The sequence below is a fragment of the Epinephelus moara genome, chromosome 23 (genome assembly GCF_006386435.1).
Source record: "Epinephelus moara isolate mb chromosome 23, YSFRI_EMoa_1.0, whole genome shotgun sequence".
NCBI lineage: Eukaryota > Metazoa > Chordata > Actinopteri > Perciformes > Serranidae > Epinephelus > Epinephelus moara.
In genome coordinates this window covers 16480152-16494942 of record NC_065528.1, presented here as the reverse complement: position 1 = coordinate 16494942, position 14791 = coordinate 16480152, and the positions used below count along the sequence as shown (strand labels likewise).

General features: G+C 41.3%; 1 protein-coding gene across 1 annotated transcript in view; it reads left to right on the top strand.

Annotated features, from left to right (window-relative positions):
* The window catches only part of nampt1 (nicotinamide phosphoribosyltransferase 1), a 30306-nt gene that overhangs the window by 4351 nt on the left and 11164 nt on the right, over positions 1–14791 (top strand). The window contains exons 2-4 of the mRNA XM_050035894.1: positions 4458–4614; positions 8449–8552; positions 11442–11570. Of these exons, the coding sequence (XP_049891851.1) occupies positions 4458–4614; positions 8449–8552; positions 11442–11570 (390 nt within the window). The remainder of the gene's footprint in view (positions 1–4457; positions 4615–8448; positions 8553–11441; positions 11571–14791) is intronic.

The following is a 14791-nucleotide window of genomic DNA, read 5'->3' as shown; positions in this document are numbered from 1 at the left end:
AAAATGGCAATAATATTGTATCGTGGCTTAAGTATTGTGATAATATTGTATCGTGGATCTTCGCACCCCTATAAAATGCCTGAAAATTGTGATGTTAATTTTGGCAGTTATTTAAGATACATTGTTGACTTTCGACAGCAATGCTTATTTCACATTTTAGTCGTTTTTATCCTTCATAGTTTTAGTCTTATTTTATTTGACAAATAGTCGTTATATTTTAGTCAACTTTTAGTCATTACATTTGGTCAAAATGTTTTTTTTTCCCCCTTAAAATTAATTCAGTTAGGCTAATACAGGTATCACAAATTGGCATCAAGGTAATAAGTTGTATAAAGTGTTGAAATTTTACATATAGATATAGACATAATTTTTTTTCTCCAACTACAAGTAATTTGTACACATTTACAAGTCCTGCGACTGGCGGCTGCTTGCTCTGCTGTGTTCAGCAGCTAAGTGGAGCTAGCAGCAAACAGCCAACAAACTCTGTAAATACGTTCAACAGCACCGGCGCTCTGATCTTAGCGCTCATGCTGCATTACGGCCGGGCTCCACCGGCTGCAAACGTAAGCGTCACGTCAGCATAGCGTCACGGCGTATTCATTTGGGCTCCACTGACTGCGACTCGCGCTGCAGACGTGTTGCACTGCAGACGTGTCGCGCTGCTGACGTGCCCGGTGGAACCCGGCCGTTAGAAAATAACTGCAAGCCAGTCCGTTCTTGCCTTCCTAGTTTAAAAATGTTTTTCATTATGTTATATACAAACATTTATTATTGCATTCTCCTCTCCTAACACTTTGACTGTCCGATAGCCCACCACGAACATTTTAGTCCTGTCTTGTATCGTCAAGGAAACAAAACATCGTTTCATTTCTTTCTTTTATCAAAGATCTATTTTTAGCTTGTAAATGTCTCGTCTTCATCGTGTAAAAAAGGTCGTTATTGAAAATTTTTCATTGTAGTTTTCGTTAACAAAATCAAAGTGCCTCTTATAGTTTACCACAACCCAAGATGACATTTTCAGATGTCTTGTTTTGTCCTACCAACAGCCTGTGGAGGGTATTTCAGAGCATTTTTTTGGTTGGTATTGACTGAGAATGAACCAAAACAATGAAGCTGTTGAGCTCCAAGACACCAAAACCCTCCATAGAGCCTAGGGGAAACTGCAGAATTTACGACAATTTTCTGTGTGATCACCAACAAATAAGTCCTTTCAGATCACACATCGTTGTTTTACTCATTGATAATATAAAGAATATTGCTTTGTGCTGCTTAAATGATGGTTGCAAGTGAGTTCACACCAGACACATTAGAATCTGCAGGCCTAGATCTCTTTAATAGAATTATTTTTAACTATAAGAAAAGACTACATGCTGTATGATTTATAATTAACTGTAGGTTTCCATTTTACTGCATGGTGGTCCATGGTATCATTATACTATTATATTGGATAATAAGTGAGTTATATCATTGGATGTGCAGAGTTCTGACCAGTGTACCGTTACATGCTTTGTGATTTTAAAACTGTGTTTGTGTATACATCGGCATGTGGGCCAGTGAATGTGTACACGCACGTGGTCAGGCCAAGTGTCATGTTGTGTGTGTGTGTGTGTGTGTGTGTGTGTGTGTGTGTGTGTGTGTGTGTGTGTGTGTGTGTGTGTGTGTGTGTGTCTTGACTCTATTTTGAGTCCTCGAAAGCCCAGAGGAAAGGACAGAGACAGGGGTCAAAGAAACTGAGTAGTTCATTGACATTTATCTCATCTCCACAAACTGTGGGCGAGGAGTTGTTTTGTTCCCGTGTTCAGAAATAAATGCCTGTTTTTCTAGTGTAACCTAGCCTGTGGGCCATTTTCACAGGTAATTATACCTGTGGTTCCAACATAATGGTGAGAAATTAAGTGTTCCCAAGGTTGTAGTCAAATGAAGGGCAAGCCAAGACCCATATTTAGCCGTGTATTTCCTGTAGTAAAATTTTTCCTTCATCACTTAATTATTTTTTCTTACGCAGTAGTATTCCCTGAAGGCAGCTGTAAGACTCGCAGTATTTTACCATTGATATTCAGTAAGTGAAGCTTATTACATCGAGAGATTGAACTCTTGACACCTCTACACTCCTGTGGTTGCCATTAAATGCTTTAAGCTACATTTTGAATGAACCGAAACTGTTAGTAACATCTCGTCAACCTTATTTGTGGAAATTACCCCTCAAATCCCCCTGTGTACTCTGTGGAAATCCCTGGACTCATTTTGGATTTAATTGATGGCCGGATGGCTACAGCCGACACTGTCTTTTTCTCTGTGTGTTCCTCTGTGTGAGTATCTTCTAAGTGTATTCCCTCTTAAATGGGTAATGCGTACTGTATGCCTGAGACATGCCTGGACATGCCTCACACAAGACTTGATTTTAAATGTCAGTGTTTCAGGTATGAGTCAGTTGGCAGTAGATTAGGCAATCTAGAAACACACACACAACAGTGAAAGAGGTATTTTCCAAATAAAAGTAAGATAATCGAGAACGTGCTTTCCTTTAAAAAATCGAGCATGCCTAAACCCGACTGCAACATTTTAGCACTGTTTTAATCTTTTGACACAATAGATTGATTGACAGACCTTCTGTTAAACTGGAATGCTTGCTATAATCGCAGATAAAATACCACAATGGCAGTGCAGTGCTCCGTAATCTTTTGAGTTGTGACCCTGAATAGCTCTCAGGACTGTGTCTGTTGGCAGTGAGCTACAGCATGAAAAATTGATATGCTTGAATATGTTTCAGTGTTTCCCACAGAATTAGAATCTGTGTGTATCAATCTGGGTTCCCTCTTCCCTTCTGGGGGTTTTGGGAGTCTGTGAACGCAGCAAAGGCAGTAGTTTCTGGAGCTTTGACTCACTGGGTGGATATGTAATCAGTCAATCCGATCAAAGCTGATAAAACCAGACTGATGGATGAGAGGAGCAGTTGCTGTAGAGGAAGTACAATGAACGCTTAAGTTGCACATACACTGTGCCAGACGTTCTGCTGCTCCGTCTGTGCCCAGAGTATCCTCTGCACTTTGTGAGTGTGTTGCAACGAAAAACCAAAAGGTCTGTAAATTCAAACAGCCCCTAATGAACAGCCCAGCTCCAAAAATATTAAATCAAAACGTGGCAGCAGATGTTTTAATCGTGGCAGGCCGCCACATATAAATGTCCACATGAAAACCCTGAGTTGTATTGTTGCCTTTGCATCTCCAACGTCCAAAAAAATACAATGTTTATGTGTTCAGGCTTGTAAACTAAATTTGCATCAGCATTTCTCCATGTTATTTTGCAATAGTGAAACATGACCTGCCATGTAATCTTAAAGGTCTTTCAGCATTTATATGAAAGGTTTCGTCAGTTCCCCTGAAAGGTCGGTCTGTCCAGTAGTTTACGTTGTGAAACTTCCAGTCTGATGTTTAGCAATGCCAAGATATCACAAGACGTGGGCCCTGTTCTTCAAATGTGGCTTAAAGGGAAACTATATGTTTCAACCTGGAGCCTTTTTTCCCATGTTTTTGTGTCTAAGTGACTAGTGACTGACTACTGGGAACAAAGATTAAACTACATTTGGATTAGTTGTCTGGGGGGGGTAAAGACCTTTTATTTCTTTTAGATTTCATCACATATAAGCATAGGTAACTCTTCATAATGAAAATATTGTTGTGATAATCACACTAACAGATCATAATGACACATAAAAGCTTCAAAATTAACAAGTGGGATATTAACTGAAGTATCTCATTTCATAGAACAAAACATGAAAATCTCTTAAGCTTGTGTTAACCACCTTATTTCAGGCATCTAACCAAAAACCCATTCAAAAAACCCACTGACTTTGAGACGAGGGAACCGTGAGTGGTAAAATGCAACTCATTCCTGCACCACTCTATCATCAACATTCTGATCTAGATATCTTGGTTATCCACGCACAAAGACTTGACTCAAAACCTGTATACACACAGTTCAGGGAATAGATTTAATCTTGCATATGTGCATGAGTGTTTAGGGAGGAGGGGATTCAACACGACAGGTGACTCCAGCTAAAGTGTGTGTGACATTGCTTGGTGTAATATTTGCACCTCATGAATAAACCAGGCATTTTTAAGTCTCCTGGCCAGCTAATGAAAAAGGCTCATGGTTAACCCGGAGAGCTCATTTCCGTTTAATACCTCAAAGTAAAAATCATTCCTGTAAGAGCACACAATGATGATTAATTTTCTCATTTATAATGGTGCTCACAGAGAGTGTGTTTGTTGGTGGGGTTTGGGGGCCTGCATTGTTACACTTGATCTGATTTAAAAAGGGTCTTGATAAATCTTTACATAGCATCAGCCATTGTGTGTGTGGCTTTAATTATACTCTCAGTTTATGTTCCTGCACGTTGTATTAGTATTATTCTAAATCAGTTTATTTATTGTTGGCCATGTCTTATGTCTCTGTAGGTAACACATTACAAACAGTATCCTCCCAACACGAGTAAAGTGTACTCCTACTTCGAGTGCCGTGAGAAGAGGACAGATCCCACCAAGAGCAGAAAAGTCAAATATGACAAAACCGTCTTCTACGGCCTTCAGTACATCCTCAACAAATACCTAAAAGGTAAGTCCTGACCATAGACTGTGTAAAATAATGGGCATAGCTGCTGTGATGTCACCCAGTGGTTTGTGGACTGGTGTTTTTAAAGCCTCAAGTTCAGCATTTAAGCTGTCGCCATCTTTGGAGCCAGAAGTGACCATATTTGGATGAGAGGGCAGAGCTGTGGATGAGTGTGGGGTGGATCTGACTCAAAAGCCTGTTCAGGGCGGGAAATCACACCTCACCGTTCTTTACGAAAGATACAATAACGTAATGGGGGGGGGTAGAGTTGTGTCGCCTTTAAGCCGGCACCAGAGGTAGCGATAGTGCTAAATCAACAACTGCGTAAAAAGGACAGCCAGCAGGACGAGACCATTGACGGGCCAGGTGTGATGCTCTATCGGGCCACAAGCTGCTAGTGGCAGTTAGGAGCTAACTCAAAATGTCTGCCATGCGGTCAAGGAGCTCCTTACCTTCTGAGCGGAGGAACAGATCAGCCGCCATTAAATAGGAACAGTCAATGAGTGTTATTGCCATGTTGATGCCATTGTCATTGTTGATAAAGCGCTGCCAACGGGTATGTTATATGTCTCACTAGAGGCCAACGCTGGTGTGTTACGCTTCACACTGGGGCAGCATGATGTCATTGTTGTTTGGTTCTGTGCAAAAATGCAAAGTTAGCATGAAGAAGGTACTTCGTAGTGGCCCTATAGCGCGATCTCTGTGTTGAAATGACTTCAAAATAAATTCAATCCCGTTCAGTTGTTGTGATTGTTAAAGATTAGCTATAGAGACCAAAACCGTTTATTTTACCAGGCTGTAAACATGTTTTTTTCTGCTGTGAAGTTTGGCATTTAAACATGGAGGTCTATCCTCCTGAGACCTGAACTTTTGTTTGGTATGCATTTTTAATTTCTCATAGCTATTTGGGATCAGTAGGACCCGGTAAGTATGAAAAAAAACTAAACATTGTCAACGATAATTAAGTCGCAATGTCCTCAAATGAGATAAGAAAGTCCCAATGTCCTCAAACGTGACATCCTAATTAACAGTGTCTTATCTTGTTGCTAAAATTGGTCACATTTGTTGCCATATCAAACTACAAACATTATTAACCATAAATAAACAAGTTTCAACCATAAAGTGTGATCAGGTTTTGGACCTTGTCCACTTTTGTGTCAGGATCGGCTGTAGACTGACTTGGCAAAGATGGCTGCCATCTTGTTTTTACATTAATTAGTGTATTGTGTTCTCACTACCACTAGGTGGCACAAAAAAGTGTCCACGAACGAGGACAACAGATCTAAGTTAAGAAGAATGAAGTATAAGGTCCAGTTAACCCAAAATGTGATGTTCTCTAATAAGGACACAGGGTCTCAGGAGGTTATAGGGATTGATTTTATTCTGGAACCAGCCTCCTGTGGCCCTTTAAGGAACTGCAGCTTTTGGCACTTCCATGTTGGCTTTGTTTTTCAGCCCTTGTCGCTACTCCAGAATTGATATATGCTGCTTATAAGGTGCCCATGTTTTGTGCTGCATATACAGTGGAATGAAAGTGCCCTTGAGGTCAACACTGAAGCGCCCACCTTCGACCCAGTAGGAGGCTGTCAGTGACAGTCGCTGCCAGACTGAATGACATTGCAGCTTGCAGGTTTTGCCCTATGAAGCCACCACCTCTGTTAATGATTCTTCATGTTTGTGTAAATATGTTTCCAGTAAACTTAACAAATTAAATAAGGGTAACAGTTCACTACTTTGATTGCATAACCCTGGGTTTTTTTTACTTTCGTTTCTCGGAGACAACTATACACCTAATGCTTCCACCCTTTGTCCAGTGAGTCCCAGTTTACAATCGGGGCACATACCAAAAGCCTATTGTAATGCGTTATTGGTCCCCATGGGAGAATTTTATCTTTTTAGCCCTCCCCCCCTTTCTCCAGGACAAGGTCAGAGTATTGCAGGGTCAGCTGCAGAACTGCCTGTCTGAAGCTGCTCAAAATTCAGTGTATTGCTTAAGGGCACTTCAGCAGGGCAGGTGCTTTCTATTGTGGCCTGCAGCAACAGCCCTTCTACTCAACAAGAAGGTTACAGTGCGCTTCACATTGATTAGACTGCACAGAGCTTAACACAAAGAAAAGAGTGAAACGAGGCAAAGTATAATGCATACAATATGTTCAATGCTCCAATTAACTCAAGTTGGTAAAGGTGGATGTTTACGTTCATCAGTGTGATCCCGAGGGGCATGAGAGAGAGCAAGAGAAGGAGTGGAAAGAAAGTAAGTAAGAATGAGAGAATGCATCTCCCTCCTGTCCCTTAAGAGGATTTCATGGTGCGGTAACAGAGGTGCGGGGGAGACAGGGAGCCAGGGAGAACAGAGAGGGAGAAGACAAAAGCACAGCTGCTCTTTCACCGTATGAGGGAGAAAGACCAGCTGTCTGCGCAGAGCGTCCCTCAGAGCTCAATGATTAGGCCAACTATTAGAGATGCATCCTTGATCCTCGAGCTTATGAAACCAAAAGTGTGCATCATGATTCTTCTGAATCATGGAGTGGATTTTAATCTTCTCTGGCTGCACTTTTGTCGAGGGAGAGGTTCAGCAGGGAACGTGAATGGAGTTTACATGGATAAAGGAGGAGTTATAGTGAAAGTGAAAGCAGAACCTCTGTTTGCCCAAACCACCATATTAGATTTAAAATGAACCCCACTGTTAGGAGTTTGAATTTGTCAGTTTTGCATTAAAGGGAAACACTTGTTATAGTTTTTCATTCATTCTCCCAAAATGGAAAGTATTTCAGTGAAAACAAGGAATTGGTTTAGCCCTGAGATTACAGGAAGTCATGCCTTTTAGTGAGCAATGTTAGTGACATTTTGGAAACGGGGGGAGAAACTTGAAAGAGAAACTTTCCCACCGAATCGATAGATTTTGGGGTAACGCGCTCATTCGCTTTCTAGCTGAGAGTTCATTGGGAAAATTGATGGCCCACTTGGCCAGTCAGGAAAGTGGGCCAGAAATCTACTTGCCCAAAAGTCAGTTTTTACTTGCCCCAATACATATTGCTTTATTTAATAGGGGTTATCAAATTACAACAAAGAATGAAGTTAATTGCGATAATATATATAAATAAATGCAATAAAACCTCCACAAAATAGCATTTTAAATCTTGTGTGTTTGATTTATCCTGACTTCATATGGGCAGAGGAAATCTATGCTATTCGCTCGGCTAATTTATACAATACAATTTATACAATTAAACAGGCTTGTGCTAATTATGTTAGCATGTTATATTTGTTTGGAAAATGTTTATAGTATAAGACAGTTGTTTTGTTGGTGAACCATGTGAGCTGTAATGGTAACGTTATCTTTGTTAAATGTTGCTGTTCCTGACCACATGCTCTGCCTAGAGCTGACAAGTATAAATCCTGCTTTAGTCCCCCTTCCCAAAAACAAAGTGTAAAACATTAACGCTTACAATTTGTGGCTTCCTTGGGGGTTATGTGCTGTGCTGCAATACTTTTTTACTTGAAGTGCTGACTTCCTGGAGTCTTCTTGTTACTTTGACGCTGCCAGGCAACTAGCAGAGATAATTAGTCCCGCACATATCCCCTTCTATAACCTGTTGTGGTTGTTGTGTACAACAGTTTCTATGGTCCAGAAACTTGAAATGAGACGAATAAGGAGGTGGCTGGTGTGTGTTTGGATAAAGACGCCTTGTCACCATGCACGGGATGCTTCTAATTGAGTTACAGCAGTGGACAGTAGGGTAGCATTCCAGTGCCTTCTCTCTATCAGTGTGTGTTTCTCCATCTCTCCCTGAACCTTCTTGTGCTTCTTCTTTCTTTCCCCCTCCTCCTCTCCAGGAAAGGTAGTGACCCCAGAAAAGATCCAGGAGGCGAAGGAGGTATACAGAGAACACTTCCAGGACGATGTTTTCAATGAGAAGGGGTGGACGTACATTTTGGAGGTATGAGAAAACACTCTGAAGTACTCTGTCTTGGACATGTACACACAGAGGACATACAGTGTGTTCCTGATAAACAGATAACAGAGCAACCTTGCAATCTGATGAGTCACGGGGGCACAGTCTGCAGCAGCAAAGTTGTAAAAGTCATATCATATACAAACATACATCCTGATGTGTAATAAAAGCCTGCCCGTCAAAATGAGGAGAATCTGAACCACTTTTGGTGCTGCTGTTTTCCACATGAGAAAAGGCCTGAACTAGTAAAATTCCTTGGATAGAAGCTCGATTCAGCAGCTAGAAATAAATCACATCCAGTTTATATGTTCCAGAAAATGTGCATACAATGTTCCTGGTTAAAGAGAGGTACAGTTTCAGCACCTTGGAGAGAGCACAGCGCTCCGTACTGACAAAGTATTTTCTCGTGTGAAGTGAAGTGTCATTAAACTCTGATTAGTATTCAATTATCTCTTTGTCATAGCTTACAACATCGCTGAATCAGCGCTCAATCTGGCAGCCGTGTTTCTTATGAATCACCCTTTTTCATGTTGATTATCTGTAAACCAGGGATGCTCCTAATGACTAAATTTCCCTGATGTTTAACAGAAGTTTAAACTTAGACGTAGGCTAAAAGTAGGAAAAACTGTGTCTAAAAAAATATTGCATAGATTAAAGAGCCATTTGAATTTTTTTAAAATAACCAAATCAGATTTTAAATGCCGCTGAAATGTGTGGTGTTTCGTACTGTGCGCTATGAACATTGCACATTATCCTTCAAAACGTAACAACACACTAAATTGAAGTTAACAAACAACCTTTATTTACTGTGTATGTAACGTTCCGACTCATCTCCATTCAAAAACACACACTCGAGGTACCTCTGTCACGCGAGAATGTGCAAGCATATTGGTACACACATACACACGTCAAAGCTTCTTACCTTGCACCTGAAAGCATGTCTCCTGTTCAGCCTGGTGAGAAGACGTCCAGCTAGTGTGAGTGTATGTGTTTTCGGATCAAATCCAATCTGGGGTGCTCCCCCGAGAATTCCATATCTTCAGGGGCTTTGTGCACATTCACACCACAAAAAGGAACGTTGAAGTGACGGTGACGTACTCTCAAAATTGTGTTGTATGTCCACGTCCTACAGGGTTCTCATTGTCATGAAAAGCCTGGAAAAGTCATGGAATTTCATAATCACATTTTCCAGGCCTGGAAATTTCACGGAATTAGTTGAAATCATTGAAAGTTTTGGAGAAGTCATGGAACTTAGTTGCATATAATGAAACTGTTACAGTAATCTTCCGTGAATAACCTTCCATGTAATGCAACATGATGGCAAATTTGTCTTCTGTAGCTGTCGGAGCAGCATTGCCCTAATATGTGTCAAAATGTGACAACGTTTACATCACGGTCGTCTCTTCATTACTCCCCACGTTCTGTCTATTCCTTCATGTTTGCCAGCTAAATGAAATTATATTTAAATAGAGTTTGAATCTGATATGCTTAAAAAACGCTGAGCAAGTAGGGCAAGGAAAAAATATACATATATATTTCATGTCCTATCCTTAACAACCATCTTGTCCAGTCTTCTTTACTTGACTCATCATTTGAACAACTCTCAGGAACATCCAACCTTCCAAATATCCAATTTCAAGGTATTTGCAAATCAGACATTTCCTTCACTCTCAGATACCAAGCTTTCCTGAGACACCTGATACGAACACTGCTGATGGGATTCTTTGTTTAAACCCGTCACACAAACAATTGATATTCACCATACATGACAAGTTAGCTGAGATCAGACACGCCCCTCTTGACAAAATCAAATATGTCTGGGAGCAAGGTTTTAATACTTCATTGTTGGACAGCGTATGGGACTGGTTAACTCATCATCATCATCATGAGGCTTCTCTTATTCACATGTTCAGGACGTTTTCCAAACCGTATCCTCAATCCTCAACTTTGGCCTCCAACCCAACCCTCTGGTCGCCCTAGTTGGCACCAGTGTAGAGGATGATGTACACCGACTCCGATCCAACACCGTGCACTCTTTTGCCTGTCTGCTGACCAGACGGGCAGTTCTAATCAGATAGAGAGAAACTGCCCCGCCCACCTATGCCCAGTGGCTGAGGGACATTATGTCCTGCTCTAATCTTGAAAAGATTCGCAACTCAATTTGTAACTCAGATAAGAAATCCCTTTTCTGAAATACTTCTAGAGCTGTCAGTGGAACAGTTCTTGGTGCTTTATGTCAGTGTATACTCTGAGAAAGTACCCCATCATTCTGAACCTGCCTTTTATATAGGCATCTCTCTGCCACTACAAGGAGGATTGTAGTGGGAGCACTGGGTTGTCAGGTGTGACTGTGTGGCAATTGCAAATGGTTTACGTGGCTCACAGGTCAGGAAGGAGCACTTAGCACGGTTTTGCTTAGGGCTCCAGGGAGGTCTGTTTCATCACATGGTTATATGATACTATGCTGTTGCTATTGATAAAAGCAGCACACAGACAGCCCACATCAAGCATACAAATGTTGCTCACTTTTAGTAGTGGTATGTCTTATGGTATAGAGAATGAGCTGCTACTTGTACACTGTTTTATCCATCGACCAGGTTTGAAATGCAGGAAAATCTGTACGCATGTATTTGCATGATCTCACTGCCTCTTCACATCGCGCCCAGGCGTGAAGCACACGTCTGAAGGTCGACTCTCAACCAGAAACTGTATCGCCTCCAGATGTGTGTCACTTTAGTCTCCCTTTTTCAGGTCATCTCAATAAAGCAACACTCTGTACAAGCCAAAAAGAAGAAACTGTCACAGTTTAAATCTGATTCTGAGTGCCATATTTGTGTGTGTGTGTGTGTGTGTGTGTGTGTGTGTGTGTTGCAGAAATACAATGGACACCTGCCTATTGAAATCAAGGCGGTGCCAGAGGGGAGCGTCATTCCTCGAGGCAATGTTCTGTTCACAGTGGAGAGCACAGACCCTGAATGCTACTGGCTCACCAACTGGGTGGAGGTAAGTTTGTTTTCTTTGTCTTCTGGGCCCAGAATGGATAGCGGGACAATTCCTGTCCTGACATGACACAAGTGTGTTATTCAATTAGTGTTTGTCAGGCTGGGTGAAGTTGCAGTCGGCTGCATTGGAGCAAATTTAGGATTCAGTGTTTTTCAGCTTTAAAGCAATTGTAAAATTCTCATCGCTATGCTCTCGTTTAACAGTTAAGATTTTAATGTGCCACTTCTATTGCTACAAAAACTACATTGCCAAGCATATCAGTAAGATTTAACAGCTAGCTTTATTCTATTATTGATTTAAGGACAAAATTATATTAGCAGCATTTATGCCCTTTTTATTACAATGGAGAGTTAACGGTTTTATAAAAGCCATAAACTATTTAGCTTGGCAGCGCACCCAACGACACCTCTTATCTCTCCTTAAATCTCCCTGAATTACAGCCCTGCCATGACTTACTGCTTCACAGCCGCTCAGAGATGCGCTGTAACTGCAGTTAAGTCATTCATAATGGTTGGCTGGGGAAAAAAGTACAAGAGCAGAGAGTCAGGTGCTTGTTTGGTGTTTTTTTGTAGTTGACAAAAAGTGCTAAATCAACCACTTGACCCGACCAATGTTCTGTTCCCTGAGGCATCACAGCTTTGACATTATTCTGAACTGTGTAAAGAATGTATGTCCACTTTATTCACTTTGCATTTTGATTTACTGAAAGCCTGTATCAGAGAGGAATGGCCACTAGGTTCACCTCAGGATTTTGCAGAGCATATAAAGTCTCAAAAGGCATCGTATTCATTGATCTAAAAGTAAGGCCTTAACTGGTATGAAAATACTTGAAATCATTGTTTTATAAGCCTTAAAAGAAGGATCTTATAAATATTTTTTTTCTGACGTTACATTGTATAATCTCAAAATGATTGGTAACATCTAATTTTTAGAAATAATTTACCAAATGCCTCTCAGGTTAACATTACACACATCAGAATATTGGGACATCAACAGCCTTTATCAGGATATCCCGAATAAGGACTGTTTAAAGGGTGTAAAAGGATTTTTATTTACAATCAGACTGCCAGCCTGTATCATGGACTACTAGATCAAGTAAGCTGGACAGTCATTGTTTTGTATTGTTAGTCTTAAATCTAACTTGCCTGAAGCTGGTCGACCTGTAAAGGATTTAGTTCCTAGCCCTGTATCTTTTTGATAATTGATTTTACGCATTTTCACCGCCAGGCAGTCATAACATACATTGCAAATCACCAAGTATGTAAACACAATAAAGCCTGATGGCTTACTTACATTGTGGTACCTTTTTAGATACAGGAGCTGCTTTGCTGGTGTATTTGCTGATCTTCCAGCAACTGGTCCCAGTAAACTGTGGTTTTTACACTTTTAAAATGTACTGTACGGACAGGAGAGTGGTATCAATCTTCTCATCTAACCATAGGCAAGAAAACAACTAAGTGTATCCCCCAAAAATGTCAAACTATTCCTTTTAATCATCGTATTTATACAGTGGTAGAGTTATCAGGTGACACTGGTGAATATAAGCAGCTGTGATGGTGACATGTAAAAGCATGTTTAAAGCACACAAACATGACGTGTGTGTTTTTTCAAAGGGATAAAGTACAGCAGAAGTAAAATAGATTTTTGTGATTTGATGCAGGCAGTCTGGTGTGTAATGCAGAGTCCTCCGTGCTGCATTTATTACATTGCGCTAATGCACTGTGTGAGTCCGCCCCGAGATGAGGAAGATCTCATGAACTTAATGCCGCATGAACAGACTGTCGTCAGTGACTCGGCAGAACTAAATTCATTTACCACGAGCGATATCTCCACTCTGTCTCCTCCTCTCTTTCTAACTGATCTCTGTGTCTCTCTTTTCCCATGTCTGCCCCCATTCATAAATATCCGGTTTGACCTCTCCCATACAGCTTTTCCTTAGAAGAGGATCAAACCGACACAACAGGCTGCCTTTGTGTCGCTCCACTGATATAAAACATAAAAAGCTTTTGACATTGTGTACAAAGGGACGTGTGTGCAACTCTTACACATACATTTCTAAGTAACTACAGTGTCTCCTTTGATTGGGTATAAGTCTGTCTTGTTTTTACTAAAGTATCCCAGCAAGCTGCTAGCTGTGGGACAGGTGTGTAGGGATCGTCTATTAAGTGCAACACTGAAAAGAGATAGCCCACAACGCTCTACTATAACTATAATGACGAAAGGGAGGAGTGCTTGGACGCAGGTCACCCAGAGCCAAGAGCACAGTCACAACACACACACTGTCCTGACAAATTTGGACACAACACACTCACATACACACACAGTCTCCACGGCTGATATAAATACATGCATAAACACACACACACACACAGTCATTCTTCATTGCTCATGTAAAATTAGCCGTAGCGTTCAGCCTGCTGTCCTTGGGCTGTTTCTCCCCTCTGCTCCCGCTGCCACTCCTTCTTTTACTCGCTGTTTGTCATTCCCTCTGTCATCACGACGTCCCTTTTGATGTCTTTCTTGCTCTTTCGGCCCTCTGTCCCCCTGACCTTCCTCATTCTCGCCCTCCTCTCTCGTCCCTTATCTCCCTCCATTTTGTTCTGGGACGTTGACCGGGAAGTTATGTTGGCACACGTGCGTGTTTGTGTGTGCGCACATTCCTCCTGAGTGTTGTTTTTACCGTGCTGCCGCCCCATTTTACCATCAAGAGGCACTGCCCCTCACAAACTGTCACACGGTGATTACTGTGTTTTATATTTAGGGATTGTCACAGTCTTAATTCTCAGAGAGGTGTCAATTAAATGCAAAAAAACCCCACAGAAGTCATGAGTAAAAAGATTTTAGGAGACATATGAGGCAGAACAGTTTACTTGAGGCATGGATCATGTGACAGTGATTAAATCAGGTTAAGATATAGATTCCTCATGCAGAGGTCAGCATGCAGATAAGGCAGAGGGCACATGACCTTGCGTGTGTGTGGACATCAGCCTTGCTCAGTTAGTCACATCAGTCCATATTATGGTTTAGATCGTGATTAGTGTGAGGAGGCATGTGACCCGCTCAGGGTTATCGGGTGAAAACACACACTGCACGGTATTAGTAGGCAAAGTCAAGCGAGGAATGCAAAAATGTCATTTTATTTTCTCGTAACCATCTTTTCACTTTGGCGTGCTTGCTCTCGTTATCTGCTGCTAATGAGGCTTGACACTCTGCTGTCATTC